Source organism: Saccostrea echinata, unplaced genomic scaffold (genome assembly GCF_033153115.1).
Source record: "Saccostrea echinata isolate AGI-Se365-2 ecotype Australia unplaced genomic scaffold, CSIRO_AGI_Sech_v1 ptg000030l, whole genome shotgun sequence".
Classification (NCBI taxonomy): Eukaryota; Metazoa; Mollusca; class Bivalvia; order Ostreida; family Ostreidae; genus Saccostrea; species Saccostrea echinata.
This window is the reverse complement of record NW_026889779.1, coordinates 10,248,125-10,275,875: the sequence shown is the minus strand read 5'-3', so window position 1 is coordinate 10,275,875 and position 27,751 is coordinate 10,248,125. Positions and strand designations below refer to the sequence as shown.

Below are 27,751 nucleotides of genomic sequence, written 5' to 3'. Positions count from 1 at the left end.
TTAGCAAGTATGCATTATTTTAGTGCTGTTTTATATATCTTGGTAACTTGGATGGAATTATTTTGTTGAATCGGTAGGTTATTTATGAATGAAAAGCGCCTGCGCTTTGATGCTGTGACGTCAGGGCACTGGCGACGGAGTGACGGCACACGCAACCTGACCTATTAACCGGGAAAATGTACTGAGAAAACACATGGCATAATTAAAAGAATCTTGGAAATATTTGTAAGCGCTGATTTCTATTTGAATTGAATTCATCTAGATGTCATTTAATAGCAGAAAGTGTTAGAACATAACAAAAATTAAGTAGTTTATAGCAAGATTAAAGTATTTTTATAAACATTAATCTGAGGAAATTCGAGACTATGAAATATATAGTCCATTGATCCCTACTTTCGCTTTGTACTTTTGCACAATATGTAGAGAGTTGGGTTGTCTAATGACTTTATATATTATTGATATTTCTTTTTTGGTTAAACTTTGTATAAAAAACAACAAAAGATAGAGTATTAAAATAAAATAAAAGAATGGGAACTCGGCACAGGGTAAAAAAATTACTGTGGTGTATCACCGATATGCCATAGCGAACAGAGAAAAGTCATCTGCTTGGTAACATCAGTACTAAAAGCTGTTAAGGTGTTAGAGTTTTTCCTGTAGTGGCGAAGTGGGTGGGTTTTTTTTTTTTTGGTATTTTGACTCCATTGGGATGGTAGCTTTATGAAATAATCTTTGTTTTAGAACCTTTTCAAAGGTACAAAGCTTGATCCAGAGCAAAACAGTGCTCTAAAAGACATCTTGACCAAAATGGTGCCCTGTTATATTTTATAGGGTTATTGAACTTGTATTGATGAATATTGGCACTAATATATTAGATAGAATATTCTCTATCATTTTTAAAAATAATAATGTCCTACAGACTGGTTTAACAATAGAATGCATTCCGTGTATTGGCTATTTAGCAAAACAAACATGGGTGATAATTCTCACTCAGTGCATGTACTATGAACAATGTGGAGTTCCGAATGTCAACATGGCATGTAAATTTGAAGTGAATAAAAAACGTTCAGAAATAAATATTAAATTCTCCCACTATATGGATTAATTTTTTGAGCGTAAGGTATCCACAACCTCAAAAAGGTGTTTTTTTGATTATTTGATGGTTCTTTTCACTGCATCTTCATGTATGGAGTATGTTATCTCTCCCCATGGTCCAGACATTTAAAACTTCACCCGTAGAGTAGCTGTGGGTAAGGGATGTGCAGTGATCTTGAACCAATTTTCCAATCAATGGTAAAGGTTGAAAAACCTCTTTGTTTAAAATCCGTGTTTGGAGCATATTTTCTCTCCCTTTAGCTAAGTTGGGCTCATATTTCATTCATAAAATGCCAATGGGTAGTGGGTGTGCTATGACCTGTAACTAATTTTTTAAATCAAAAGGCAAGGCTGAAAAATCTCTCAGTGTAAAATCCTTGTTTGGAGCATATTTTCTCTCCCCTTGGCTGAGTTTAGGTCATATTCAACCAGTGTCCTTGAGCCAAAGTTCTAGGTTGGTGGTCATGGTTATAGATTATATACATACATTGTATGTATATTCCTCATTAATCCTTTAACCCCCATCCAAATGTTTAAGTAATATGTGATACTTTGGTTATATTTTTACTGGGTTATTTTTATCCCCTATTAATCATAAACCTTATAAAGCCTACTCACTTAAAGTATATTTAATATATTCAGACAAGTATTCAGATACATGTATATTTAGTGATACTTTTGAAGTGAAGAAAATTTTCAATGGATTAAACATTAATGTCTCTTTATTTTCTGTATTGATAAATTTGATGTTGCAACTAATTTAACATTGTAGATGAGATGAGTTCAGCAAGAACTTTGGTATACATATCTGGACGTCGAAGTGAATCTGGTACCCATATTCTACTACCACTGCCATCAGCTGCTGTTCTCTTCCTGCTCCACTACTGTGATTGCGATCTCTTTGAACTGCTGTTTGTAGATGAGAAAACTGAGAAATCTAAGTGTGTCAGTGTAAGCTTTGCCGTCCTCTTGGCCACAAAGCACAGATTTATTGACCAGTCTTCATACCCCCATTGCTGTGACCTCCCTGTGGTGTGTGATGACCCTGTTATTAGGTCAGGGCTATGTTCTACTCTGCGTTGTCTAATCAAGAAATGCCATGCTAAGAACCCAGAGAAAGATCTCTGTGACCTACTGGTAAGGCTTATACATGTAGTATTTATAAATATTTGACCTTCTGGTAAAGTCTATACTTGTAGTGTATAATATTTGACCTGGTAAGGCTTATACATATAGTATTTAATATTTGACCTCATGGTAAAGCTTATAATATAGCATTTAATATCAAAGTATGTTAGAGACCCTGAGAAAAGCTTTCGGTGGTGTCCTGGTTAGGTTGATTCATGCAGTTGTTAATATCAAAGTCAAATATGTAAATGAAAAAAATTATGGTACTTTTGGGTATTCACAATACTTGCTTTCTTTATTGCATATATACCATAGGTGCCTGAGGACAGGACCCCCCCCCCCCCCCAAACACCACACAAAGATATGATTTTTGACCCCAGGGCTTTTCAACCCCCCCCCCCCCCCTGCATATAATTATTATTTTATGACATATTTGTTGTCTAATCCATACCATAAATCTGAAAAATTACTTAAAAGAAACATGCACATATTTGAAAAAATTACTAGTAGCCAACTGTTAATATATTTATATTATATATATAGAGAGAGAGAGAGATAGAAAGAGAGAGAGAGAATTTCTATAAAATGTTTGAATTTGTTTGTAAATTAAAATTTAGTCAAAGCAATAATTTAGTCAAAGCAATATTAGTTCTCTTGCTGAATTTTCACTTCCAAGACTGAGATTAATTCAGAAAAAAGATCCGAGTTTATTTAGTTAAATATTACTAATTCAAAGTAATTGTAACCTATAATACTGGAGTGCTGACATAGATTAGTTAGGAATTAAGTGTTACCACTTGTCAGGCTCTTGAAGCTGGAGTGAATTGTGGCGATCCTTATTTTTAATTGTTAATTTATGAGTGGTCACATCAGTAAGTTTGCCTGCTAACAAGCCAGGATCAAGTTTCTTTTCTGACACTTTTTGAAGCGTGGCATGGTAATTAGATAGAGAAACTAATAGTCTGAAACTCTTAAAAGTTTGTGTCATTTAACCACATATACAATACAAAATTTAAAATATTAGTACATGTATATACATTAATAAAGCTCACTTATTCTTATACCAGTGTTTACTAAATTATAGATAAACCACTTCCAATTACTAGTCACTGCAAATAATTCAGATTTTTTTATTGCTTACAATTATTTCATATGAGAAAAAAGTGCAATACTATAAAACACGCATATAAAGAAGTGCCGGGGGCAGACGATTTTGCTTCGTTATAAGTGTAATTTGTTATATTCATTAATTAATTAACAATATATTTTAAAATCACAGGGAATGAAAATCACACTATAAGCATCACTTCATTAAAAGCATTTTCGCTATAAGTGTGTTTTGCTGTATTCTTTTTAAAAATACCAACTGTCATAATTAAAATTTATTCTTGTGTATTTCAGGGATTCAGAGGTGGAAGTCTTAAAGCTTGTGCTGAGGTAGGTTACACCACCCTAATGACTGAAGAGAAAAATGATAATAAATCTCCTTGTTCAGAGGTTCAGTGTAATTAGGGTAGTTGCTTTATAGTAATTGCATCAGTCCATTAGTCTGTCTACCCAGCAGCACTTTATGTGACATGATAACCCAAGTAGCTCTCAAGCGACATATTTACTACATAGGAGGTTGATGATTGAGGGGAAACAGACTTTATGGGTGATCAAAGATCAGGTCAAAGGTAGCTGCAGAACTGTAGCACTATGGTTTTATATTTTAGTCTTTGAACATAGCACTACAGATCCCACAATGAAAATATGGTGCAATTTATGGGGCAAGATTTTCTGCGCACTTTGGGGATGTATTTCTCCACTTTCCAGCATTGTTCAATCAACTACCTTTCATTCCCAATTTCTAGACATATTCTATGTCTAACGTATATTTTAACCACCTCCTAACCCTTTTTAGTTGTCTCTAGAGACCAATAAACTTGCTTGATTTGTAGCATACTTAATTCTGACCATCCGGCGCGCCCGGGTAAACCGGCAATGACCGGCAACACACTTGATTCTGAGCCGGTATTGCGCATGCATCAAGCCGGGTGAGCCAATTGAGCCGGAAAAATTTGATAGGCTAGGGCGGCTTCAACATGGCGTCCTTGGGGATAGTAGTGTTGAAAGTTGTTTGTTTTAAGACGTGATGCTTTTGATCGAGGTACGCTTGTGAAATGAACATATTTACAAAAAGTGTAGTCCTTTTCTATGCTAGATAATGTTTTACGATAGAAATACAATATTTCTATTACTTTACATGAGCCTGTTCGCTTGATTCTAAGAGCGTACCAGGGTTTACCCGGCTTGGTTCGGCTCGGCCGAATTCTATCACAATCAAGTATGCTATTGAATTTTTGGCCATCCAACAAAAAATTCTAAGCACTTTTCTTGCATTTGTGGTAATGTAAGATACGTGGCATCCAGTTAGCTTGGGCTAGTGGGTTAACCCTTTAGCTCACCAGTAGAGCACTGGATATTCTCTGGCGGGTGAAAGTGATTGCCTCAGATCTTTAGCCCATGGGCACTGGCACTCCATAAAAGAAGAGAAAATCACATTCTTTAGAGGGGGACAATGTGGTAGTGTAAGATACATGGCATCGTACTAGTTTTGTCTATTGGGTTAACCTTTTAGCAAGATTGGTGGGGCACTGGACTGGCATGCTAGAGGTCCTGGGTTCAGATCCATTCAGAGGCACAAACATGACTGTCTCGATTACACATTTGTAAATTCTGTAAATACTTTATTCTCTTTATTCATTTACAGATTGATATATGATTTTATTTTACATCTGAATATATATTTTTCTTTGTTTTTAACTGTATATAGATATCAGGATGGACCAAACTGTGTGAAATTGAACTTCCCTCTTCAATCACAAATTTGTTACACAACATCAGGTAGATTTTATTATATTTTTTTTTTATTTTTTATGAAAAATACCCAGTTTGGATGTGCTAGAAGATTTATTTAATGAGAATTTATTTTGTATAGTAACTTTAGTGCTGGTATTTAAGTTTTAGAAGGAATAGAAGCCTTTTCTAGTGCCATTCATTTAAGGTGCAGAATCCTTATTAATAGTAATCAAGATACACAACAGTCCATCTTTTTTGCCTGTCAACACTTTTAAGTCAGGCAATAACTTGAGTGCCTCTATATTACATGTACAGCTGAACTTCAGTATCTCAAACATTGATATCTTGAATGCCATGGATATGTAGAAGTCCAAAACACTTTTTCCATGAGTAATTTACTCTCAATATCTCGAATCCTTGGATAGATCTTTTTTTTTTCTTAATTGGTTCAAGTTAACAAAGATTGATTGTAGTTTCCTTGCTATATGTACCTTTCAAGAATAATACGCGTAGCAAGGAACTATTGCTGATGGAATTAAATTAGCTATTTATTGCATACATAGGTTATTGATCTTAATATTGAATACTTACACTTGCTTTTATTGCATCAAAAACAGATCAAAAGAAAAAGAAGCAAATGAAGAAACAATAGAAGACATAGCATCAAGAGAGAATGAATGTGATACTAAAATGGGGGTTGTTATCTCAAACAAAGATACAGACAAGAAAAGTGATGTGGCATTGCCAGAGGATTTGATGAAGTTAGAATGGCATTTCAGGAAGCCACCATCAGTTCACAATGATGACAAAATAAAGAGGGCACTACTGTGTCAAATCAAACAGGAACTGCAGGAGATTAAAGATCCCAAGGAGTTCAGGTTCACAAGAGAAATTTTTCACTCACATTGTAAGAGTAGATTCAGAATAAGAAAACCAATCCAGCAGTGTAAAACTTCAGTAGATAATGGACTGAATGGGGTATCTGACACCACAGGGATATTATCTAGCAATGGAAGTCTTAGTTCAGATAAATTATCTACTGGGGAGATAGACCTCCAGAGTGACAATGCGGTGGAAGATGTTTGTGAAATGTCATTGACAGAACTTACAAAGTTTGTATCTGGTCTAACCATCCATGAGATTGACTTTGTTCATCTGTACTCTGAGGGCACAGACATCACAGTGGCAGATTTAATTCTGTTCACATACATTTACTTTTTGTTGGTGAGCCTTCCAGTTATTTCATGAATCCAAAGAAACATTCCAGCTTTCATAATACATTAATACAGGGTTAAATGTGTAAATATTCAGCCTTATATATAGAAATATTATGTATCACTTTTTGAGGTGTATTATTGCTCTGTGCTTTTACTTTAAGCAAACTATTGGCTTTGATATGAGGTTGATCAAAGGGCACCTGCCATGTATATCTCAGTGGTTTAGTCACATGACCACTCTACCTGAAGTGAGACGTGCAGCAGTAAAAAATCAATTTGATCTGAGCAGAATCTCCAATTCTGGACAAGAAAATGATCTCAGGTTTTACGTACCCGATTGGGTAAAGCCTCCTGACCATGATGAAATGGAATTGAGGTAATCAAATTACGTATTTTCAAGATACAGTTATTATTTTAAGATGTATGCTGGTAGTAATATACAAAATGTACATGTATTTATTGCTGTATTTTACTGATTTCTTTGATTATATATGTATGTTTAAACATGTAGAGTCAATGCTTTTTTAGCTCACCTGAGCTGAAAGCTCAAGTGAGCTTTTCTGATCACCCATTGTCCGTCGTCCGTCCGTCTGTCCGTCTGTCCGTCCGTCCATCCGTCCGTCCGTCTGTCCGTCTGTCCGTCCGTCTGTAAACTTTTCACATTTTCATCTTCTTCTCAAGAACCACTGGACCAATTTTAACCAAACTTGGTACAAAGTATCCTTGGGTGAAGGGGAGTGTAAATTGTTAAAATAAAGGGCCAAGTCCCCTTACAAGGGGAGATAATCAAGAAAAGACAAAAATAGGGTGGGATCATTAAAAAATCTTCTTCTCAAGAACCACTGGGCCAGAAATACTGAAACTTATATGGAAGCATCCTGGGGTAGTGTAGATTCTAAATTGTTAAAATCATGACCCCCGGGGGTAGGGCGGGGCCACAATAGGGAATCCAAGTTTTACATTGAAATACATAAGAAAAATCTTTAAAAATCTTCTTCTCAAGAACCACTGGGCCAGAAACACTGAAACTTATATGAAAGCATCCTGGGGTAGTGTAGATTCTAAATTGTTCAAATCATGACCCCCGGGGGTAGGGCGGGGCCACAATAGGGAATCCAAGTTTTACATTGAAATACATAAGAAAAATCTTTAAAAATCTTCTTCTCAAGAACCACAAGGCCAGAAAAGCTGAAACTTATATGGAAGCATCCTGGGGTAGTGTAGATTCTAAATTCTTCAAATCATGACCCCCGGGGGTAGGGCAGGGCCACAATAGGGAATCCAAGTTTTACATTGAAATATATAGGAAAAATTTTTAAAAATCTTCTTCTCAAGAACCACTGGGCCAGAAACACTAAAACTTATATAAAGCATCCTGGGGTAGTGTAGAATCTAAATTGTTCAAATCATGATCCCCGGGGGTAGGGCGGGGCCACAATAGGGAATCCAAGTTTTACATTGAAATATATAGGAAAAATCTTTACAAATCTTCTTCTCAAGAACCACTGGGCCAGAAATACTGAAACTTATATGGAAGCATCCTGGGATAGTGTAGATTCTAAATTGTTCAAATCATGACCCCTGGGGGTAGGGCGGGGGCACAATAGGGAATCCAAGTTTTACATTGAAATATATAGGAAAAATATTAAAAAATCTTCTTCTCAAGAACCACTGGGCCAGAAAAACTGAAACTTATATGGAAGCATCCTGGGGTAGTGTAGATTCTAAACTGTTCAAATCATGACCCCTGGGGGTAGGGCAGGGCCACAATAGGGAATCCAAGTTTTACATTGAAATATATAGGAAAAATCTTTACAAATCTTCTTCTCAAGATCCACTGGGCCAGAAACACTGAAACTTATATAAAGCATCCTGGGGTAGTGTAGAATCTAAATTGTTCAAATCATGATCCTCGGGGGTAGGGCGGGGCCACAGTAGGGAATCCAAGTTTTACATTGAAATATATAGGAAAAATCTTTAAAAATCTTCTTCTCAAGAACCACTGGGCCAGAAAAACTGAAACTTATATGGAAGCATCCTGGGGTAGTGTAGATTCTAAACTGCTCAAATCATGACCCCCGGGGGTAGGGCAGGGCCACAGTAGGGAATCCAAGTTTTACATTGAAATATATAGGAAAAATCTTTACAAATCTTCTTCTCAAGAACCACTGGGCCAGAAAAGCTGAAACTTATATGGAAGCATCCTTGGGTAGTGTAGATTCTAAATTGTACAAATCATGACCCCTGGGGGTAGGGCGGGGCCACAATAGGGAATCCAAGTTTTACATTGAAATATATAGGAAAAATCTTTAAAAAATCTTCTTCTCAAGAACCACTGGGCCAGAAAAGCTTAAACTTATATGGAAGCATCCTGGGGTAGTGTAGATTCTAAATTGTTCAAATCTTGACTCCGGAAGGTAGGGCGGGACACAATAGGGAATCCAAGTTTTACATTGAAATATATAACTTAAAGAAAAATCTTTAAAAATCTTCTTTTCAAGAACCACTGGACCAATAAAGCTGAGACATATTTGGATGCATCCTGAGGTAGTGTAGATTCTAAATTGTTCAAATTTTGACCCCCGGTGGTAGGGCGGGGCCACAATAGGTATATTATAAAAGGGGGAAATCTGGTAAAGAACAGCATGGCCAAAGTTACTCAGGTGAGCGATGTGGCCCATGGGCCTCTTGTTTTTCATTCTGATGAAGTAAAATTTATGCCTTTAATTTGTGTTATTTGCCTGTTTTAAATGGTGTTATTTGTGTTTATTTGTGTTTATATACTACAGTCGAAGACTAAGAGGAAAATACAGAGCAATCAAACCAGATATTACAAAGGCACTCAACAAAATCAAGGTAGCGTTTATATTTTATGATTACATAAAACATGTTTTGTTCCTTAATTATGGGTCATATCTGACATAGTCAGTTTACATTTGCTATGGGGGTTTGTAGTGGAAAAAGTTAATGTACCTGGTAATTAATATAAACATATAAAAACCTTGTTAATGTTTTGAACATATAATTTCATTTCCGTTTACCATCATATACATGTACAATTCTAGAACTAAAAAAGTATCTTAAATTGCATGTTTTTATATAGCTGCAGAATTTATAAAATCTAATATGTACTTAACAAAGGAAGATTGATAATTTCCTGTAGTGTGGAAATATAGAGGAGGAATTAGGCTCGCACCCTAGAGGTGACCAAGTACAGCTGGACTGGGAGGGATTTCCTGTTCGAGTAGATCCGGGAAGAGGTGACTATCAGTAAAAACTGTGTAAAAAAAGATCAAAGACGATAATAGTTCCTTGTTGGATTATTTATAATAATGCTTATAGTTGCTATTCCTAGTAAAATACTCATAAATAACATTCATGTTCAGATAACTCTGATTATTAAAGCACCTAATATGAATATTTCTTTAAACAGTTTATGGACACTATTTGATTGTTACCATTTGTTATTTTAGTTTTATACATAAAACAAAGATACTTTATGGCCAGAAAAAAAATCCCACAATATTGATTTTAAGTTCAACTTAAAGCTGTTCACTGTGATTGAACAGGATAAAATTTTACTAGTCTTATTTTTCATAACTTAACAATGAAAAATAATAAACTCTTGAGAAACTCGAGTCAGAAAAACTAAAATAATTTGAGGTGAAGTATTGAAATGTGATTTGTTTTGAAGACCTTCCAAAGAAGCGTCGTCAGAGGAAATGTCAACAGTTGGAGAATCTGGTCACTGCTGTCCTGGAGATTCACAGACCTGGTGATGTCATAGTGGACTTCTGTAGCGGAGGGGTAAGGAGATGTAGAATATGGGACCTTAGGAAGGGGGATCATATTTTTCCAAGACTATAAAAATGTTGACTTCTTCTGGACTTCTGCACCAGATGAATCTTCTCACACCAAAAAGGCAAAAAGGCAAAATCCTCCATTCTTACTGATAATGGAGATGGAGGTACTTTTCTGCGTGGTATTAAGTTACGCTGTGTAAGCGGTCACAAATTTTCTGCAGAAATTTGTCCCAGCATACTTAAAGTACGTTTTAAAAGACATATAGAGGCAATCTTAAAAAATCCTTGTAATTTTCTGTCTGTGGATGGAACAAAAATTTTGATTCTGCAAATTATGACCCAGTGGAAAAGTATATATTTGTAGAAGATCAATATGCATTATGCAACCTTCTGTACATACTAGTGTGAAGTTATTAACTCACCTGAGCTTAAAGCTCAAGTGAACTTTTCTGTTCACTGGTTGTCCGTCGTCCCTCCATCTAAATTTTTGACATTTTCAACTTTTTCTCAAGAACCACTGGGCCAATTTTAACCCAAGTTAGTACAAAGCATCCTTGGGTGAAGGGGAGTGTAAATTGTGAAAATGAAGGGCCAAGCCCCCATACAAAGGGAGATATCAAGATAAGACAAAAAATAGGGTGGGTTTATTAAAAAATCTTCTCAATAAACACTGAACAGAACATGAACAGAAAAGCTGAAATTTTGTGGAAGCTTCCTGAGATAGGGTAGATTCTAAATTGTTCAAATCATGGCCCCCAGGGGTAGGGTGGGGCCACAGTAGAGAATCAGTTTTACATTGAAATATATAGGAAAATCTTTAAAAATCTTCTTCTCAAGAACCACTGGGCCAGAAAAGTTGAAATTTTTATGAAAGATTCCTAAGGTAGTTTAGATTCTAATTTGTTCAAATCATGACCCCTGGGGGTAGGATGGGGTCACAATACGTATTACAAGGTGGAACAGTAGGGCCAAAGTTACTCAGGTGAGCATTGTGGCCCATGGGCCTCGGTAACTTCAGATTATACTATAATGGTTTTTATCGACAAAGAATTACATGTAGTAAATGTATAATCTGATCTTATGTTTACAGGGACATTTGGGTATTGTCATTGCTTACCTTCTTCAGGATTGTAAGGTGAGAGAACTAGACCAGAGGTCTCTTGACCATATACTGAAAACCGACATTCAGAATTTCCATAAATTACCCCAAGTTTTGTTCAGAAAATTATGAAAAAACAATTTAACTGTGTGATTGTATTCAAATATTACAAATATTTGCAATTTTTGAAACGTTTTGTAGAATAAAAGTCCAAGCTACATGTAGCCATTAAAAATTGAAATTTTGAATTATAAGTTTGTTCTCAGTTTATGGTCTTGGGGTCTGATATGAATTGATTAGGGCCTCTTTCTCATTTAGATATAATGCTGTTCCACTTTTCCCTGATTAGACACTGCTTTTTCGTGGGGGAAAAACTGCTTTTCCGTGACAAGTTGTACTGATATTCTGCAATTGTATTTTTTCCACAACTGATTTTAATGTGAAAACCTGTGGCTCCGTGCTTACCACTGGGAGGTGGAAGTGTGTGAATATAACATCATTGAATATTTCATTTATTTCATTGCATAAAATATTCAAGAATCAATATTTATGGTGCTTAAGATGACAATGCCTGTTTCTTGGTCATTATTCATCAGAAATGACTCATCTTTATGTGTCTTTGTAACTGCATCTTTACTTTTTGGTAGAACAGAGAGATGCATTCCTTGTACATTGATATACGGGTAAATCTGTAAAAATTGACATTTCCAAATATTTTTTCTTAAGATTCTTTGCAAACTAGAAAAAGTTCATGTTCTCATGAACTACCGTGGGATGAGTAAGAATATTTCCATTGTGATGTGACTGAAGTCAGAAAATAGTGCAAACTTTTTTTTTTCAAAAATGATTGTTGAATGACAAAAATATGTGCCAAGTCATCAGAAAAATAATGTAAATATAAGATATGAATTTTTGAGAATTCATGAGGTACACGAACTACAACGCTTCACGCCTGCATATTTATCATGAAGCGCTAACATGCTTCATAAAATATGCCGGCGTGAAGCGTCATAATTCATGTCCTCATGAATTCTCAAAAATTAACTCATCTCTTTAATTAACAACTGTTTGATGTCAAGTGTTACCCATGGGCATGTAAAAATTGCAGAAAAAAGGTATCAAGTAAAGGAGATAATACATAATTTATTCTTAAAACCAGTCCCAGAAAAGCAAAATACACAGCAGTTATGGAAAGGCAGACAGGGGGGCTAAAACAAAATTGCAGAAAAACAAGACAACCACACATAGAAGATAAGGGCAGAAAAACTTTGCCAACTCCTTTCATTAATTATCATACTTTGTAACATTAGGATTTTTAATGTTGAATATAAGAAATGTACTGACTAGTATACATTTGAGCTTAAACAGATGCAATGTTAAAATAAATCTTTTAATTAGAGCAATTTCTTGGATTGATAGAAACATTATCCATCATATCTAGGTGTATTTAGTTGAGAACAATGAAGATTCTCTGCTTCGTGCCAGAAGTCGTATAGAAGATCTGAAACTCCAAAATGTCACCATATTTCAGGTATGCGATACCATATACATACTAGTGCATGTCTGTTACTGCTCAAAATACATAGAACAAGAGTCCTTATGTTAGTGTTTAACGTTTGGAAAAATATGTATTTTTGTTAAATTTAGTGACAATAGGAACTTACATAATTATGATGAATGACAAAACTGTGGCTTTTAGCTTGCAAATATTGAGGAATACTGATGATTTTCAATTTATTATTGCCCATAGGTTTTTTTTGGTATAATGTCGAAATATATAGTTAATAAAATGTGGTTGATAAAGTTAAACACAAAATAAGATCAATAATATTTCAATCTAATTAAAATTAGATGTTCCAAATCCGCTACCGCTTCTCAAACATCTAACAATATCCCATTCGGGGTTACGTCAGAGAGACCTTTCAATCATGAATAAACATAAAAATTTTGGCCAATCAGATTCAAGCTTCTGTATACGATTCTAAAATTAGTTCCACGGCTACATCTTAACATTATTGATGCTCAGTAGACTGTCTTACGTTGAATTAAAGTAATTTTGGTATAAACTGAAAGTACATGTATAATCTGCCAATTTGGCATTCTTACCTGAATAACACAAACGAAAATGCACAAACTATACGTCTATTTATCCCACACGTCACATTCATATATATGCATATTTTGTTTACTACGAAACCCCTTGGGCGTTTAGGTTTGGCAGTAAAAAAAAAACGCTTCTGAACTATAAGCCAAGATTTCGGAGACGGCGATTTCATTGGCTAATCAAAAGGTCGCTCTGACGTGACCCCGAATGGGATGTTGTTAGATGTTTGACAAGCGGTAGTGGATTTGGAGCATCCAATTTTAATTAGATTGGATAATATTTCTACAGCTACGTTTCTTTTTCTTTCAGTGCAATCAGGACTATTTCCATGAGAAATTTGATTTAGGAGTGTGTTTACATGCATGTGGTGTTGCTACTGACATGGTGCTAAAGCAATGCATTGAAAATGACGCTCAGTTTGTGATATGTCCATGTTGCTATGGAGGTATTCAGGAAACTCATTTTATTACATATCCCAGAAGTCAACACTTTAGAGATGCTGGAATTGAGTACAAGGTTAGCACAAAATACATTTTAACAACTGGTGAAATTTAATTCTATTTGTATTCAATCGTATCACAAGAGAATTTTTCTTCTTCTTAGGAATTTTTGACTTTAGGACACGTTGCTGATCAGACTGAATTCAATATGGCTTTGGAAGAGCAAGGTTTGATTACATATAACTAATAAGTGTATCTCTGTTAATAACAAATTCAAAATCACGAAGCATCATTAAAACTTTCACCATCACAGAACTTCAAAAAATAAAAATCATATTTAGTCTAAAAATTTTCAAGTCTTTTTTGGAGATTTTGTTGTTAATTTTTCTGCATTATTTATCTGCTGAAAATAGACCTAGATCTTCATCTTTAATATTTACTTTCAGGAAAATTCTGCATGAATCTGGTGGATATGGACAGAAGTCATTATGCCAGGGAACATGGCTACACGACTTCTCTTTGTTCCTTAATACCATTGTCATGTACACCTAAAAACAATCTTTTAATTGGAAGAAAAGTGTTGGTTAGCTGACGGCGCTAATCAGTCAAATGTTAGCTAAATGAATTATGACAAAGTATTTCAAAAAAATTGCTTATTTTATATTTTTAATGTCCTGTTTTACATGCAAATACATTTTACAAATACAGTACAAGCTAAATGAAAACAATAAATTTAACAATACAATGTTGAAATATTTTTTTTTATTTCCTGGCCATCATCAAGTGACTTTAGTCAAGAAAAGATTGGGATAAAATCTAAGTCCTTCAACACACTCATCACGGCATATACCACCGACCTTCTCCGTCAAAAGTAACCTAAAAGTAAAACATTTACATGTACCGGTAGGTTACAAGTAATACAATCAGAATTGTACTTGAATACATTTCTGCTGTTTTAATAAATACCTTTCCTTGGCCAAAATAACTGACACACCGACTTCTTTGGATAAGTCTTCGGCAGTGAGTGAACCTTTATCCTCCACCTGGAGAATAATAAACCCAAATCCATTTAAGTGTGTATGAAATAAAATACTGTAGAAGGGACCTACATCATGATATTTTACATGTAAATGATGATCTAGATTTATAGGTTTCAAAGTAAAACATCACACAGTATGTGTAATAGTATTATAATATTATAAGTGTGACTAACCAGTTGAGTTGTTAGATGGATAACTTGTTCTTCATCATGACTTTGTAACTGTAACACCATCACTCCACTATCAAAGGTCTTCAGTCTACCAAAGGAAAAACACAAAGAAATCTTTATTTATACATTTATATCTTTTTCTTTCCTGAATTCATCTCAATATTCATATTAATATACATATTTAAAACCAACCATTTAATAGTAATTTTCTTTTGGATTGAATTTAGTCACATTGCCATGATACGATATTGAGGTACGTGAATGTTCAAAACCAGTATCTGAACTTATCTTTTAAAGGAAAACTTCCCAAATAGTTTTAACATGGTAATTTTCTGTTTAGGTAACCTTGTTTGATACACTCAGATATCTTGCATGTACTGTACATCAAATCGTTGAATGTGTATACCTGACAGGAAGTCGTAGAATCTCTAACATCTCACAAGCATTTAATAAATCTTCTGGTGACAGTAACTGGAAAGTAAAGGATAAACTTATGAATGTTACCATTTCAATTCAATTATTTAGAAAATTTAATTTTGTGTAAGGACTTGTAAATTACTGATCATACAATTGTACCTCCATTCCCCGTGCCCTGTTCACTCTACAGTAAACATCTGTAAGGGTCATGATGCCACCAAACTCCTGTAAAGAAAACCAAGGACCATGACAAAAATACATTTACAATGCATATCAAAGAACCATTTTCAAAATTTGAAAAAAAAATCATTTATTTTAAATAGCAAATAAATGTATTATTCACAAATTTGATGAGGTTTCCTACTTTAAAAGCCTTCAAAGAAAAAAAGATGGTTGCAAACCTGATCTGTGTATATTCTGACAAATATTTGGAAAAAAAAAATCTTTTTGTTCTTTAATTTCAATAAAAATCCTAGTGATTCTTATCCTAGAGGTGTTTCATCAAGTTTAACATTCTTGTACAAGATAAAATTATCATAATGTGCAAGACAAAGACTTTTAACAAGATCAAGCAAATCAATGTCACTATTCATTATACATGTATGTACCTTGAGTGGTTTTTCCAGTACACTGGACAGCTGTCTTGCCAGCTCTGTGTAATACTTGTCACCTGATCCATGTGTTTCCCTGGTAACAGGATCTGGGATACCCATACTTAACAAGTAGGACTTAAATTTTATTGTCTGAAAATAAATGTACAAACATATATGTACCCTAAAAAATGCCATATTATGAAACATTAAAATAAAGAACACCATTTTATTAGAACTGAGCTTAGCCTTTGGGAAAAACACATTTTCTGAGTGCATTAATTCCATGACCCTTACCTCATCATCGGTTATGTCCCCTTGTTTATCTTTGATCTTTGTTGCTATGGTTTTTGAAAGGGTCACCATTTCCTTTGCCTATGCAAGAAAATATTCTTGTACAGAAGCATGCTTTACATCACATTCAAATAACAGATTCAACTGGTTAATGCAGCTCTCTTAATGTGCAAAATCCATGAAACAACATCTGATCATCTTTATATGCCAGCTAGTGCATTGTGTTTGTTGTGTATTTCTCATTAACACTCCTTGGACTTTGCAAAATATAAAAAATATTAATATTGATAATAATTCAAATTAAAAACAGACCTTCTCCATAAGCTTTGTGAGATCTTGGAAAGCTTGAGAGATGTTTTTGTTTGTGTTTGCCTGAGACTGTTGAATTGTTTGTTCTATACCCATGATCCCAGCTCTGTGACGAGGAGCCTGAAAAGCAATTCAGTATATGCATGTATTTAAATTAATCTCATTTATTATAGTTAGATTCTGAAAATTGTGCTAAAGAATGGATTGGAGAGTTAATGTGAAAGTGAAGTAAGAATAAACAGATAACCACTAAAATAATGCAGAAAATTACAAACCTTTGCTGCTGGGTTTCTTGCTGGTAATAAATTTTCCCATTTCCTTTGTTGCAGCTGTTCATTATAATCTCTAAAAAACTAAAAACATATAACATACATAAATATACATTAAAAAAAGAAATAGAAAAGGAAACACTGCATCATAGCCATGTAAACTTAAATTTACATTTTTTTGTTGTTAAACTTTGACCTTACCTGACCTTCACCTGCTTCTCTGAAGGAGAACCTGATGTAGTCATAGCGACTGCTTGTAACAGGGCCAGGCTTCTTCCCTGGTCCAGGTGCAGATACATGAACCACAATCTTAGCACTGAAACAAGACATGTTTGTGAAACACTAATGCCCTCGTATGGCAGCTCTATGCCAAAGTAGGTAAAACTCCCAAGGTCAAGAGTTCAAAATTGTTTGTATCCATTGAAAGGTCTTAACATAAGGAATACACATGTGAAATTATGAAAGTCCTAGCATGAACCATTCAGAAAATATGGCCAAGGTTAAACTTTTTCAAGGGTAGCTCATACTCTAAAGGCCATACTCCAACGTCAAGGATATGAGGTAAAAAATGTTGGTACCAAAAGAAAGGTCTTGTCACGAGGAATATATAAGTGAAATATGAAAGGCCTAACATCAACCCTTCAAAAGTAATAGGCAAGATTATTTAAGTTTTTTTCAAATGTAGATCAAACACAAAGGTCAAGGTCATGACTAAAAAAAATTGTACCTGAAGATAGGGTTTGTCACAAGGAACACGCATAATATATGAAAACTCTAGCACCAAACATTCAAACGTTATGGCCAAGGTTAATGTTTTCAAAAGTAGGTCAAACTCCATGGTTGAAATGTTGGTACCCAAAGATAGGTCTGGTCATATGGAATACACATGTGAAATATAAGACCCTAACACCAATTGTTCAAAAGTTATGGCCAAGGTTAAATTATTGTAAAATTTTGAAAAAGTATGTCAAACTTCAAGGGCAAGGTCAAGAGGTAAAATATGTTGGTACCCAAAGGTCTTGTCACAAGGAATACATATGTGAAATATAAAAGCCCCAGCACCAACTATCCCAAAGTTACAGGCAAGGTGAAAGTTTTTGCAGACAAACAGACTGAAAGACCAAAAACTATACACTGAGTGTGTAGGGGGGGGGGGGGGGCATAAAAAATGAAAAAATATAATTATAGGCATTTTAAAAATAAGCATCTGAAGCAAGTAGGTGTATGTGGCTTATAGTTACTTTGGAAGGGCCCTCCTCAAAAAAAAATTTAACATGTTCAATCATCCAGAATACTGTAGATTCCTAAATATACACGAGGAATAAATTATCGCGTAATTACGCGAGAAGCACCGCTCGTGAAATAAAATCACTCGCTTTTATTTTTCTGGTGCTTTAATGTATGTAAAATCTCTAGATAAATCACCCCTTCGCGAATTATTGCTCTCGCGATTTGACGTCCTTGGGCCATTTCGCGATAATAAGTACTCGCGTAAAATAAGGAATCTACAGTATACAGGTCTGATGCAGCATCAAAAGTGTATTTGGTATTGTGCATCCCTAGATGCATCATTCATTCAAGTTTGGTTTAAGTAGGGCTTACAAATGCTTGAGAATGGACCTGCTCCATAAACTAACTATATTACTGTAAAATCACATATTTTTGTGGGATCAAATTTTCGTGGTTTGAGGAAAAACTATGGGTTTGTGGGGATTTCATTTCAATTGTTGATTAGTTATGTGTATGACATTTTACATTTTGTGGTGGACAACAACAAAAATGAAACCCTCAGGAAAACTAGAGGCACTGTGAGCACTGAGCTCACTAAATGATACCCCCGCCTCCCATAAGATTATAATGGCAAAGTCCATGTTTTGCTCTCGGAAACCCGAAATAAGAGTCAGATCAAAAAGTAAAATAGGAGGTCACAATGGCACTATGTAATAAAGAATCTGTGAAAGTATCATTAAATTTTATTCAGTGGTATAGGAGGAGTTGCGGATAAGAGATGGGTACCCTTCAATATTATAGAAAGAATGGCAGTGTCCATCTTTTGCTATGGGAAACCCGAAATATGTGTCCGATCAAAAAGTAAAATAGGAGGTGCACAATGGCACTAACAAAGATTCTGTGAAAGGTTCATAAAATTTCATTCAGTGGTATAAGAGGAGTTGCGGATAAGAGATGGGTACCCCAAAGCATAACAGACAGACGGTCGGAGGGACGGACATCCCGATCATTATATACCCTCCCACTTTTCAAGCGGGGGGTATAATAAGTGATTTCATAGTATTCAAATATTCAGAAAATATATACTCAGTAGATGCATCTGAAGCAGTTCTCTGACATTTGGTGCATTCCTGTGGATACATTGTCCATTCAATTTTGATCAAGTAATGAAGTTTAGTTACTTGATAATAAACCTGCTCCAAAAACTTTTATTTGTTCAATCATCCTGGGAATAAGGTCAGATTATTTAACTTGAAGGTGTGATAACAACAAAGGGAGAATCTGACTAGGACAATACCAGCAGACTGGGAAAAGCTAAATCTAAGTTTAGAAGGCTAAGGAAAATTTGGAGCTCATCAAACAATGTTCAAGTTATCTAACAGCTTGGTTCTGTTGGTTCTCATATATAAAAAGGAGACATGGAAAACAATGGAATGAGACAAACAAGATCAACAACTTCCAGAATAAATGCCTGAGAAAATTCCTGAGAGTAAGATGGGTAGATAAAATATCAAATGAACAACTAGATCATAGAATAAAAGCAACAAGAGCAGATGAAACAATAACTCAGGAACTGGAATTGGATTGGCCATGTACTAAGATGGAGAACACCAGAATTTGTACCACCACACTGACATGGCACCCAAAAGGAAGGAGCAAAGTAGGTCAGCCAAAAACATGGAGAACTACAGAACAGGAACTGTTACGTCTGGGGTGGAATAACTTGGTGTCAGCAAGGGCAGCAGCCAGAGACTGAGTCAGGAGGAGGCAGTGTACTGAGGCCTTATATGCCAGTAGGCACAAAAAGAATCAGTGAAATGATCATAATCCATTTGATTTGTTATAGCCATAAATTCGCTAAATCTGTGTTCATTATATTCAAGTTTTGCTGTAACAGTTAAGAGTTTGGCCATAATGAAAAAAATCCTAGATTCTCACCCAAATTTTTGAAAAATCGAGACAGGCAGGCTGATTTTATTATATATTTTTTTTTTTATATCTTCCATTGTACAGATTTTCTGTTCACCTGATCAATCGGTGCAGATTTATCTATTATGCCTGCATAAAAGTCATAGTAGAGGTCCATTGATACATATCCTTTACTACACATCCTCACCAATCTTTCACAACCAATGATCCTTGTTTAGAACAAATTACAGCAATTACTATTTAGTCAGCTGTCAAAATAATGCTGACATTCGCAGGATTTAAAACAAAAGTTGAATGGTAATTAAGTTGAATATTGATCCCGATCAGAATAAACACAAAGAAAAACAGAAATTAAAAAAAAATTGAGTCAGGCAGGGATGAGAACCTAGGAATTTTTTTATTATGACCTTAAGATTTTGTAACAAAGAAACAGATTAACAAGCAATGCTTCCTCTCCTCTGGGGGAGAGGTAATCAAGTCTTACCTCTTGGCAAATCCTGATGGTTGTTCTTCAATATATACCACAAGACTGTGCTGCAAAGCTAAAACTCTTGTCTACAAAAGATAACAGGGATCTGTATGAGGTACCATTTTGGTATTTATTGCCATTTAGTGATATCACCTATTTGAATAGGTGATATGAATGTCAGATACCTCGGCCCATTGACATTTCGGCCAATGACATCTCGGCTCAGACGGGTCGGCTCAAGTTTGAAGACAGGTCGACCCATTCATAAGACACCTAGGCCCAAGCAAAATTTTACCATGAAATATATATTTCCAATTTGGGACTTGAATCAAATATTTATTGAAAAAAGTACATGAATAAACTATCAAAATTTATTTCAAAAGAACTTCCACAAGCACTTTGACGATATTCAATGAATGAGAAGCCAATGCTATTATAATTAAAGTGCTAAAAGATAAACAAGTAATATGCCGTGGCGCATCCTTTGGTATTGGAGACAACAGGGGGTTAATTATGAGCAGAGTTAATTGGGAGATAGTAATTAAAGACATTTACATCTATTGAATATTTTCTCATTTATTTCTTAAAACACTTCCATTCAAGAATTAATTATCGTCACTTATACCTAGTTCGAGTCCGTTTTTTTTTTCTTTTTTTTTTCAAGCTCCTTGTATCATGCAAAGCAAGTATGTGCTTTTCAAAAAAAAAGAAACATACAACCAAGTCATATAGATCGATCTATATAAACAATAAAATGTTTCTTTTTTAAAAAATAAGATTAAGACCCCTATTTTTTAAAATTTAAAACAATCGTTTAATCATCAGAAAAAATAATTAAAAAATAATTACACGATTAATACCAATTCAACACTGTTAATTTTTTCCATCATAAAATTTTGCTTGGGCCGAGGTGTCTTTTATATGGGCTGACGTGTCAACAATATTGGGCAAACCTGTCAGGGCAGAGATGTCAAGCGTGATGGGCTGAGGTGTCATTGGGCCGAGATGTCTGTCTACGGTGATATCACCTATGGAATACTGATATCACTCATTCAACATGTTCAAATTGAATAGGTGATGTCACCTATTTGAATTGGTAATACATGTATCACTTATTCGAATAGGTGATATCACCTTTTCAAAGTGGTGATATCAGCTATTTGAAGTGAATAGGTGATATCGCCTATTCAAATAGGTGATATCACCTATTGGAATTCAATAGGTATTCGATATACTGGTGATATTGTTACAACAGTAAATAATGAGTTGTCCCTTCCTCTGGTTGTGTAGACAAATTATCTCAGAAGACAATTGCCGGTGCATTTTCTCTGAAAGTGTAAATGACAGCAATTCTTTGAAACTTTTATTTTCACATAAGCCCCCACATGGTGTAAGTTAGTACAATAGGGGGTACTCCATGTTACTCGGAGTTAAATACCTTGCATTATTATCATACCATGAGTTAAAAAATTATTACAGAAACAAGTGCCTGTGATATAAACACTTATATTTTTCCTAAATCATATAGATGATTGAACTTACCCTGTCCTTACTATCCTTCCATATAACTCTGTGAGTAGTTAGTGTCAATGCTCCATTTTCAAAACTGGTCTTAAAAATCAAGAACAATGCATGGTAAAAAATGAAATGTTTGCTCGTAGGAGAACAATCCTTCAGATACAAGACACTATAAACACAATAGAAAATATACCTTGTCATGTCCGTCATAAATGGCTATTCCTGTTTGAAAGTTCACCCGTTCTTCTCCAGGAACTAAATCTGTGTCACTCCACTCAAACCGATCCATTATTTTGCCATTTGGAGTTGACTCTTTTAATCTTATCCACTACTTTCCCTTCTTTATCGGAACTCTTCATTCGATTTTGTTGATTTCGTTATAAATCTTCAACATTATTGTATGAGTTTGAAATTATGAGTTTAAATGAATGAAATTTCCTCCCTTTATTCTAACTTTTCATTTGAATCTTAATGATTTTTATTTTTTTTGTAAGTAGAATAAGTCAATGTACAATTTATCTTTTTGGTATACATACTGTAAAAGTAGTTCTTGTAGTCAGTTGTTTTAATACTACGTGTATACTAGTAATGCTTTTAAAATGAAAATTTCAACAACAGAATCATATAGAGATTCAAAAATAAGCAAAATATTGTAAGGGATATACTACAACTGCAAGAACAGTAGCATACAGTATACTATAAAGAAATCAAGAAATAAAGAAAGTATCCATGTTACACTTTCTATGGTTATTTTCAAGTAGGCTATAACTTCTGTACTTTAAAGCATTAATAATTAGAACTTTTGCTTTGTAAAATGATATTATCATGGTTATCGTGGAAATTGAGGATAATGCAAGTGAAAGAGTACGAAACAACATAATGATCGTGGAGAAGACTAGTTTTACACAGTTCTAAAAGAGGTTTCGGTGAAGGAAGGTCAACCGCTAGCAAAAATGTTGACCAAGTCCAATCTTCTCATTACTGCTGGACGTAAGTTGAAATAGAATACTATTAAAAGAAATATTGTGAAGTTTTACTTAAGCTATTTTTTCCATGATATATAATTTAAAAGAACATTGATTGTGAAGGTTAGATATAATTTGGAGGATAAATTTAGTTCGAAATTCCTCCACGTTCAATACTTAAAACATCTTTGAGAAGTACATCCGTCATCATATTTCATTGAGCAATACACACACACACACAAAACGTAAATGAAATTGATTTAAATCCCTAACATTTTCAAAATTTGCTTTACGTCTTCATAGAGAATATGAAGGGGGGCATTGAGGTGAGATCACACTCTATCCGGTCTCTGATAAAAATCTTGAAATTTCATTGGTCGAGAAAAATAATATGTTAACCATATTATGCTGCCTACTGACATTATATTGTTAATGTACCCCTTCCACGTGACCTACTACCAAACATCTAATATGCCCCGTCCACATGCCATACTGTATTCTCTATTGAGAAGTTGCTGGCTCGTTTAATACTCCCCCTCAACTTCTCTACGAAAGGCCTAATAAAAGCAGTTCAGAAATTGACTAAAATGAAGAACCAAATCGGTTCCCACTTCGATCGATGTTTTAGGATTGATGCATTATTATAGACATTTTGGATGCACGGATGTTGTTTTGCAATGGAAATGCGATTAAAAATACCGATTCTGCTGACTTAAAAAAGATTTATCACAGTAGAACACTTACGTGCGACATCTGTGTCACCGGATTTGTTTTATTCATTCAAAACTGCGTTTGAACCCGGTTGACCTCTAAAAAAGTCTAAAAAAAAAAATCCGAATAATTTGGCTTCAATGTTCCAGTGTTAAATAGTTATCCGGAGGAATAGTTTTAAACTTTTTTAGAGGTTCAAATGCAGTTTTGAATGAATAAAAAAATCCGGCGACACAGATATCGCAAGTAAGTGTTCTATCATAAAAAACGTGTTTTAAGTCAGCGGACTTGGTATTTTATTCGCATTTCTATTACAAAATAACATCTGTGCATCCAGACTACGTCTATGATATAGCATCAGACCTTAAACATCGATTGAAGTGGGGTCCGGTTTGGTTCTTCATTTAGTCAATTTCTGAACTGCTTTTATTAGGCCTTTCGTAGAGAAGTTGAGGGGGAGTATTAAAACGAGCCAGCAACTTCTCAATAGAGAATAGCCATACTGTCCAGATCACATTCAATATGTTGTTTTCATTTGAATAAGCAAGGACCTTTATAACTGACATCACAGAAGCATTAAATGACCTTACAATATAAACAATTGTTACAGAACGGTTTGCTGTTTAAACTCAGAGAAAATGAACTTTATTAAAAAAAATCTTCGACAGGATAAATTTGTTATGTAGACACTTAGAGGGTAATACGGAAATATATGGGGTCCTTGAAAAAATGCATATTGGGTGAGGCAGAAGCCAAGCCCAATATACATTTTTTCAAGGACCCCATATATTTCCGTAATACCCCTCCAAGTGTCTATGGAACTAATAGTGACCCCATTCCACCAGATTTGCGTAAGAGGTGGGAATTTATTAAAGGGTAAATTAGTACAATATTTCTGCAAATGTTTATGAAATTATCTAATTTACTTAAGAAACATTTTTGAACATACTTTTTACAATTCAATTCTACATTCTTCAAAGGAAACATTGTTCAGAAGAGGTTTGGACATGCTCCTACTCCAGCTGAAGCAAAGGCTCTCTGTCAGAAGTATGGCATAACCATGGATAATGTCCCAGTTCGTGCTGGAGACTTTAAAAAGATGAATGCAGCTGCACAAGCAAAATACAATCGTTATGCTATCATCTCAACACTTGGGTTGGTGGGATGCATCTTCTTTGTAAGTATTTGGTTTTTTTTTTTTGTCTGGAAACTACGAGGATATCTACCTCAATAATATTCAGGGGAAAAGTATATTTGAGAAGAAGAGAAAAATACCACATTTTTATGTTTTGTTTGAAAACATGCAAGAGATATCTATCACAAATTAATTAAGGGGAAAAGTATATCTGAGAATGAGAATATGAAAATACCACATTTTTGTGATGTAGAAAATAATTATTATAATACCACAAATATGAAGTTAATTACAGCTACTGACAGGAGACTATGCTTCATTACATAAGTAATTTTTGTCTGGTTGATAATCAAATAATTTACACCCCCTTTCCCTTTTACATGATGCATGTCCTAAACCGGTTCACATAAATTGCACAAAATAAAGTATTGTGGCCCAACTTCTATGTTAAAAAACAATAACTCCCAGAAAAAAAATTCAAATCAGAATTTCAGTGAATATGCACTGTACACAGTATGTCCATATTAGCTACAAAGCTACAAAGGTTACATGAAATTCTAATGAGCAGTTTCAGAGTAGTTGAGATGACAGATTGTTTTAGTAGAACATTCTTCTAAGGTAAAAAGAGGCATTATTCACAGAAAAAAAAATATTTAATCATAATTTTCTGTGAATTAGTACATCTTCACAGTATGTTCTCATTATGTACAAAGTGTCATGAAATTCTGTTAAATGTTTTACAAGAAGTAGCACAGTCAAGAACAAGATAATTGATGGATGATAAACTTTTAATTTCAAAAGGGGCATAACTCCCAGAAAAAAAAATTGAATCAGAATTTCCTGTGAATATGCACATCTACACATCATGAACTTATTAACTACAGAGTTTCACAAAATTCTGTTGAGCATTTTTTAGAGGAGTTGTGCAGACAAGAACAGGACTGAGGGACTGAATATAGGTCAAAAACATACACTCTGCAACTCTTTGTGTGGGACACAGGCACTTGTTTCTTTAATGTTTTACACTGTAGTAACACAAGGTATCTAACTCCAAATTACAAAGAGCCCCCCCTCTCCAGAGTTGCATTCATTTACTTGTTCAGAATAAAAAGCATTGCCATTCATTGCGTAGCATTGTCAAGCAGTGTGGGATAGGTTAGCTTGTTCAGTTTTTCTTTCATTGTAATTTGTATTATGTTTTGATATAGACTAATGTTAATCAAATATTTGTCTTTACAGGCCTGGCAATCCAGAGTTTTTACAACACATCAGATGTTCCGCTATCCTAAATCAATGTACGACAAACAATAAACTCACAAACTGTCATTGTGTATGATGTAAATTAAGAAATAAATTTTTGTTACCTTGATTTTTGGCATCATTTTATTTTGTTACTTAAGCTTTCAGAAACTTTACGCCTAAAACAGTAGATATTACTACCTTTGTGCACATCAAGATCTGTTTCATGATAATTATCCATATGATTCATTACCAATCTAATGACATGAATTTCAAACACGAGAGGGCTTCCAGCTTGGTTCAGGAGTAAAAGTGGACACACACATAACCCACAGTCCAGATAGCATCTTTATTCATCGACTGTCAATTATATTTAGCTGCTTTGTCTTTCTTTGACAAAGGAAAAGTGTTGTTATGAAGTTTGTAAAATGTTAAGGCAGTTCCTTTAAATGGTTTTTAAATTGTTCATCCTGTTTCAAGGATTCTATCAGGGACCTATATACTAGTATATAGGTCCCTGATTCTATGTACAAGATACATGTTTTAGTTTCTTCATAAGAGGTTTTAGTTTGTTCTACTGGAAAATCTTTGATGGCATAGGAGAAAAGTCACAAAGTGATAAGTTGACAATTTCTTAGTTGATGACCGAGAACCATGCAGATTGTTGGCATTTTCTGCCCCCTACATGCAAGCTAAATTACGTTAACATGCAAGATAATTATGTCTACTTGCAAGATAATTATGTCTACTTGCAAGATAATTATGTTGACATGCAAATAAGATACCAATCTTTTAGATAATCAGGTTTTAATATGGGTTACTAATGCCAGTATCTGACACCCTACAAGCAAGATGCAACATGATTATGGTGACATGTCAAGATGCCAGATAATTATGTAGATGTGCAACTTATTTCAACATGCAAGTTAATTATCTTGAATTATGTCAACATGCAAGTAAAGTCAACACGCAACATACTTAGACTGACATGTGACTTATTTATATTGACATGCAACTTATGTCAACTTGCTACATGATAATGGTGACATGCAACTTCGTGTCAACTTGCTGGTTAATTATGTTAAGATGCAAGATATTTATGTTGATATTTAACTTAATATTTATGTCAGTATGCAAGATAACTATGTTGACATGCAACTTGAGTCAAAATATGAGACAATTATCTCAACATGCAACTTGTTTCTATCAATGGATAACTATGCTGACATGCAATTTATTTATGTTAACATGTGAGATAATTATGTTGACATGCAACTTATTTATATCATCATGTGAGATAATTATGTTGACAGGCTACTTTACCTTGCAGGTTGGCATGAGTAAGTTGCATGTTGACATGACCATTGCATGTTGACATAATTAAATGACATCTACATAATTATAAGGCATGTCAACATAGACAAGTCGCATATCTACATCATTATCCTGCATGTTGACGTTAATAAGTCACATGTCTACATAATTATATCACATGTTGACATTAACAAGTCACATGACAACATTGTTGCATCTTTGATGCATGATGTCAGATACTTGCATTGGTAAGTAAAATTTACCCATATTAAAATCAGATTCTTGATAAGATCGGCAACTTGAATGTCAACATAATTATCTTGCATGAAGACCTATTGTCTTACATGTTGATATACTTTTCTTGCATGTTGACACAATTTATCTTGTAAATATGCCACCATAATGTAGCCAAATTCTTTTTTTGATGA

The 27,751-nt window shown here is 34.5% G+C and overlaps 3 protein-coding genes across 3 annotated transcripts; 2 read left to right on the top strand and 1 right to left on the bottom strand.

The window, feature by feature from the left end:
• The first annotated feature begins 101 nt into the window (after positions 1-101).
• On the top strand, positions 102-14,467 carry LOC133197257 (glutathione S-transferase C-terminal domain-containing protein-like). The gene is made up of 14 exons (XM_061333214.1): positions 102-225; positions 1,865-2,229; positions 3,622-3,657; positions 5,036-5,106; positions 5,679-6,285; positions 6,440-6,654; positions 9,068-9,134; positions 9,442-9,538; positions 9,973-10,085; positions 11,172-11,216; positions 12,622-12,711; positions 13,594-13,800; positions 13,888-13,951; positions 14,171-14,467. Exons 2-14 carry the CDS (start codon positions 1,870-1,872, stop codon positions 14,314-14,316), a joined length of 2,118 nt encoding a protein of 705 aa, XP_061189198.1. The 5' UTR covers positions 102-225; positions 1,865-1,869; the 3' UTR covers positions 14,317-14,467.
• On the bottom strand, positions 14,374-22,277 carry LOC133197258 (vacuolar protein-sorting-associated protein 36-like). The gene is made up of 13 exons (XM_061333215.1): positions 22,153-22,277; positions 21,984-22,052; positions 20,457-20,527; positions 17,015-17,129; positions 16,820-16,897; positions 16,548-16,664; positions 16,239-16,316; positions 15,960-16,094; positions 15,511-15,576; positions 15,341-15,405; positions 14,938-15,022; positions 14,691-14,767; positions 14,374-14,600 (listed from the first exon to the last, which is right to left on the bottom strand). The coding sequence occupies exons 1-13, from the start codon at positions 22,246-22,248 to the stop codon at positions 14,504-14,506; spliced, it is 1,149 nt and encodes a 382-aa protein (XP_061189199.1). The 5' UTR covers positions 22,249-22,277; the 3' UTR covers positions 14,374-14,503.
• Positions 22,278-22,864: 587 nt separating this feature from the next.
• On the top strand, positions 22,865-26,139 carry LOC133196316 (uncharacterized). Its single transcript, XM_061332225.1, has 3 exons — positions 22,865-22,949; positions 24,616-24,812; positions 26,010-26,139. Exons 1-3 carry the CDS (start codon positions 22,913-22,915, stop codon positions 26,079-26,081), a joined length of 306 nt encoding a protein of 101 aa, XP_061188209.1. The 5' UTR covers positions 22,865-22,912; the 3' UTR covers positions 26,082-26,139.
• Positions 26,140-27,751: the final 1,612 nt, after the last annotated feature.

What these genes read in the sequence shown, in the direction of transcription:
- LOC133197257 (XM_061333214.1), top strand. Translation starts at nt 1,870, where the DNA reads ATGAGTTCAGCAAGAACTTTGGTATACATATCTGGACGTCGAAGTGAA. An exon ending in CATGATGAAATGGAATTGAG is followed by an intron (nt 6,655 to 9,067) that starts GTAATCAAATTA and finishes TATATACTACAG; the next exon opens with TCGAAGACTAAGAGGAAAAT. An exon ending in ACCTTCTTCAGGATTGTAAG is followed by an intron (nt 11,217 to 12,621) that starts GTGAGAGAACTA and finishes CATCATATCTAG; the next exon opens with GTGTATTTAGTTGAGAACAA.
- LOC133197258 (XM_061333215.1), bottom strand. Translation starts at nt 22,248, where the DNA reads ATGGATCGGTTTGAGTGGAGTGACACAGATTTAGTTCCTGGAGAAGAA. An exon ending in CCATCAGGATTTGCCAAGAG is followed by an intron (nt 17,130 to 20,456) that starts GTAAGACTTGAT and finishes GTCTTGTTTCAG; the next exon opens with TGCTAAGATTGTGGTTCATG. An exon ending in ACAGGGCACGGGGAATGGAG is followed by an intron (nt 15,406 to 15,510) that starts GTACAATTGTAT and finishes TTTACTTTCCAG; the next exon opens with TTACTGTCACCAGAAGATTT.
- LOC133196316 (XM_061332225.1), top strand. Translation starts at nt 22,913, where the DNA reads ATGTTGACCAAGTCCAATCTTCTCATTACTGCTGGAC. An exon ending in TCTTCTCATTACTGCTGGAC is followed by an intron (nt 22,950 to 24,615) that starts GTAAGTTGAAAT and finishes CATTCTTCAAAG; the next exon opens with GAAACATTGTTCAGAAGAGG. An exon ending in TGGTGGGATGCATCTTCTTT is followed by an intron (nt 24,813 to 26,009) that starts GTAAGTATTTGG and finishes TTGTCTTTACAG; the next exon opens with GCCTGGCAATCCAGAGTTTT.